We start from the raw sequence: 3,656 nt of genomic DNA, 5'->3' as shown, positions 1-3,656 counted from the left end.
TCATCATGGATATACCTCAGATCACATGATGGAAAAAATTATTATATGATGCTAAGTATAACATTAACTCATATATATATATATATATATATATATATATATATATATATATATATATATATATGTACGTGTGTTTACTCAACTCTTTGTAATTCATTGCATATACCCACGAAATCTATAATTTGATTGACATAAAATGTATTATTACTACTAATCATTTGGTTTAGTCTCTAAAGAAGAGACTGAAGCCTGCGGTGGCCCTCTCATGAGTACACCTAAAATTATTGCTGCTTAAAAAAAAAAAAAAAAAAAAAAACAAAAAAAAAAACAAAAAACAAAAAACAAAGAGCAACATTTTTTAGTACTATTATCATATTGATTCTATATATTACATTGTAGTATCTGTTTAATATATTTTCTCAATCAATTATATATACCTCAAAGAATCAGTACCTCACCACTAGGGTTTGATCTTATGACCACCCCTCAAAAAAAGTCACAGAAGTGTCAATTGAGCACAAGATACTTGGCCAAAGAACAACGTTTTAGATACATGCGTTCACAAGAAATCAAATGTATGTTTGGATCAAGCACTTACTACTATGTTGTTTATTGGGGGTCAAACTCGTGGCCCTGATACCCCTTGTTAGGGTCAAGCGCTTGCTACTACGCCAAAAAGTTATAGCTGGTAGTGAAGACGTAACTTTATTTCCTTGTACCACCACATTGTCAAGATGCATAGTGCTAAATTTAGCATATCAAGTCTCCGTTCAACCAGGGCCGTATTTTAACTTTTTGTGGCCCTGTTCTGATAAATAAATGTGGCCCTACTAAAATAATAATTTTTAAAATCAATATATGCAAGTTTGGAACCTTTGACCTCCAAGTGAAAATACACTAAATACACATTCTTACCATCTCTTCATAAAACCTTTTTAGATTTAATTGAAAACTTTTTATTTTTATTTCTAAACTAGTTAGGTAAAAATTAAATATTAGACCTCTAAAATTTGGGGCCCCTCTAAAATTGGGGGCCCTGTGCGGTAGCCCAGCTTGCACAGCCTAAAATCCGGCCCTGCGTTCAACTATATATATAGTCATAAATAAATAAATAAAAAGCTTAAGCTCAAACTCAACTTGATTATTTAAACGAGTCGATTCATCAAGTTCAATTTGATACAATTCGGACCAAAATTTGAGCAATCAACTTACAAGTGACTCGACTTGTTTTCACCCGGTCCCCCTACACTTATACGGGTCTCAAAGGGTCAAATTAAAACTCGTTACCTTGAAAAACAGTGTTTTCTTGTGCACCAACCAATTTTTCCTCATTGTAGTTAATGTTTGATTAAGATAACAAGTATTAAAAAAGGTTGTCTATTTGATCACCTGTTTCAGACACGCATACTCTTAAAATAATAATAATAATATTTGTATTTAGAAACCCCATTTCCGAGTACGTGAGTAGACAAAAGAATTGTATGACAATATGTATGGTTAATTAAGCTGAGAAGAAATTGAAAAAAATGGCACACACAAACCCCACCATTATATTATATATATATATATATATATATATATATATATATATATATATATATATATATATATCTGCGTTCCTGTAAGGATTGAGGAGGCGAGGGAGTAATCAAATCAAATCAAACCAAAATCAAAAGAGACAATAATTCAACAACATATACAGCATTATGGGCCATCACTGTTGCGGCAAACAGAAAGTGAAGAGAGGCCTTTGGTCTCCTGAAGAAGATGAGAAGCTCATCAAACACCTCGCCACTCATGGCCATGGCTGTTGGAGTTCTGTCCCCAAACTTGCAGGTACATCTATCTATCTATCTATCTTCCATCAAATCATGCATTTTCGTAAGACCGTCTTATAGAAGATCAATTATTCCTCCTCCCAGCACCTATCAGTCTTACATATTTGATAGCACTTGTCAGAATTAAGCATTTACCATTACGCCAAAAGCTATAGCTCACTACCGCCATCACATTTTCAAGAGGCAGGGTTGGAATTAGCCCTTCACGGACTTCTGCCCAAACAATCCTCTAGTGACTAATTGCTGAACTTGTCCTTTTACCAGCCTTTGCCTAATTGCGGGTGGTGTGCATCAAAATGTGACGTTAACCTGCAATTATAAAGAAATATAGTTATTAGTTATAGTTTTTTAGTCGGATCGGAGGCTTGAAGGACCAGGTCCAGTATCAGCATTTGATTGTGAGAATTTGAAAATTTTCAGGGTTGCAGAGGTGTGGGAAGAGTTGCAGATTGAGGTGGATAAATTACCTGAGGCCGGATCTGAAGAGGGGATCATTCACAGACCAAGAAGAGAGGACAATCATAGATGTTCATAGGATTCTGGGCAACAGATGGGCACAGATAGCCAAACACTTGCCTGGGAGGACTGATAACGAGGTCAAGAATTTCTGGAATTCTTGCATCAAGAAGAAGCTTCTTGCACAAGGCTTAGACCCCAACACACACAATCTCCTGTCCTCTAGTCCAGCCAAGAATCCCAAGATTAACAAAAACAACAAACCCATCAATTCCCAACATTTCACTGTCGACCAAAACTCCCCTCCCAAAGATGAACTCCTCCACATTCCCCTAGACTTCAAAGCCTCCATTAATGCAGCCCTCACTTGCATTCCTAGCGCTAATAATGAGCCCCATAAGCATTATTATCCCTTAAAATTTAAATATGGTCCGACGGGTGGCTACCAGTACCAAAACCCATCGATGGGTTTTGGTACGAGCTGCTCTTCGGTCGAGAGCACTTCAAACAACCTCTCCTTTTCTCCTTCTTCGTCTTCCTTGAACCCCGGGTTGGGAGCCATGAATGTGGAGAATTCCATGTGGGGAACCAGCCCGTTTGAACCGCAGGTCGGACCGGACCGGTTTGTTCATCAACAACAACAACAGGAAATGTACAAGGTTAATAGTACTGAGTTCTGTAGCAATAATGTGCAGAATATGGAGATGGTGAACACCTTTGACGACAGCTCTGACTTTGACTTCGACTTTGGGGATGATTCTGCACTGTTGCCCTTAGCAGTGTACTGTGATGCCAATTCTATGGATCAACTTACATGGGATAATTGCTGATTTTGTTTTGGTTTTTTTTTTTTTTTTTTTTTGGGTATGACATTCTAGGAATTGAGCATTGACAATTTAATTAGTTTGATACTTGATAGGTTTGTGTATTTGATCTGATTGTTTACATTTAATTTCATAGTTAAATTGAAAAAATATAGATATCTTAAACCATGCATATTAGTTTATTATTACTATATATCAAATTTTAAATTCAACATTGTGAGTACAAAAAGCTTGGACTTTTTATTTTTCACATGGAAAAGAAGATATAGGGGGTGTTTGGTAAATAGTGTTAGCTGATAGTTGTTAACTGATTGGTTAGTGGGTTTGACTAGTTCATAATATTAGCTGATTGTAGAAAACTGTTTGGTATATTAGTTGTTAGCTAATATCTGATTACATTCAAATGACTTTCTCAAAAAGCTGATCAAAAAAGTTGCTTTGAACAACTTTTTGAATTTTAGCATTTTGGAGCAAATTAGTTGTTACAAAAAGCTAATTAATCAAACGAACGCTCATATAGTCATATGAGGGCAAAGTG

General features: G+C 35.8%; 1 protein-coding gene across 1 annotated transcript; it reads left to right on the top strand.

The window, feature by feature from the left end:
• The first annotated feature begins 1,632 nt into the window (after positions 1 to 1,632).
• On the top strand, positions 1,633 to 3,268 carry LOC109156994 (myb-related protein 308-like). The gene is made up of 2 exons (XM_019304879.1): positions 1,633 to 1,836; positions 2,259 to 3,268. Exons 1-2 carry the CDS (start codon positions 1,707 to 1,709, stop codon positions 3,122 to 3,124), a joined length of 996 nt encoding a protein of 331 aa, XP_019160424.1. The 5' UTR covers positions 1,633 to 1,706; the 3' UTR covers positions 3,125 to 3,268.
• Positions 3,269 to 3,656: the final 388 nt, after the last annotated feature.

The sequence above is a fragment of the Ipomoea nil genome, unplaced genomic scaffold, assembly GCF_001879475.1.
Source record: "Ipomoea nil cultivar Tokyo-kokei standard unplaced genomic scaffold, Asagao_1.1 scaffold2761, whole genome shotgun sequence".
Taxonomy (NCBI): domain Eukaryota; kingdom Viridiplantae; phylum Streptophyta; class Magnoliopsida; order Solanales; family Convolvulaceae; genus Ipomoea; species Ipomoea nil.
The sequence above is the reverse complement of the archived record's forward strand: the minus strand, read 5'-3'. Positions and strand labels throughout refer to the sequence as shown.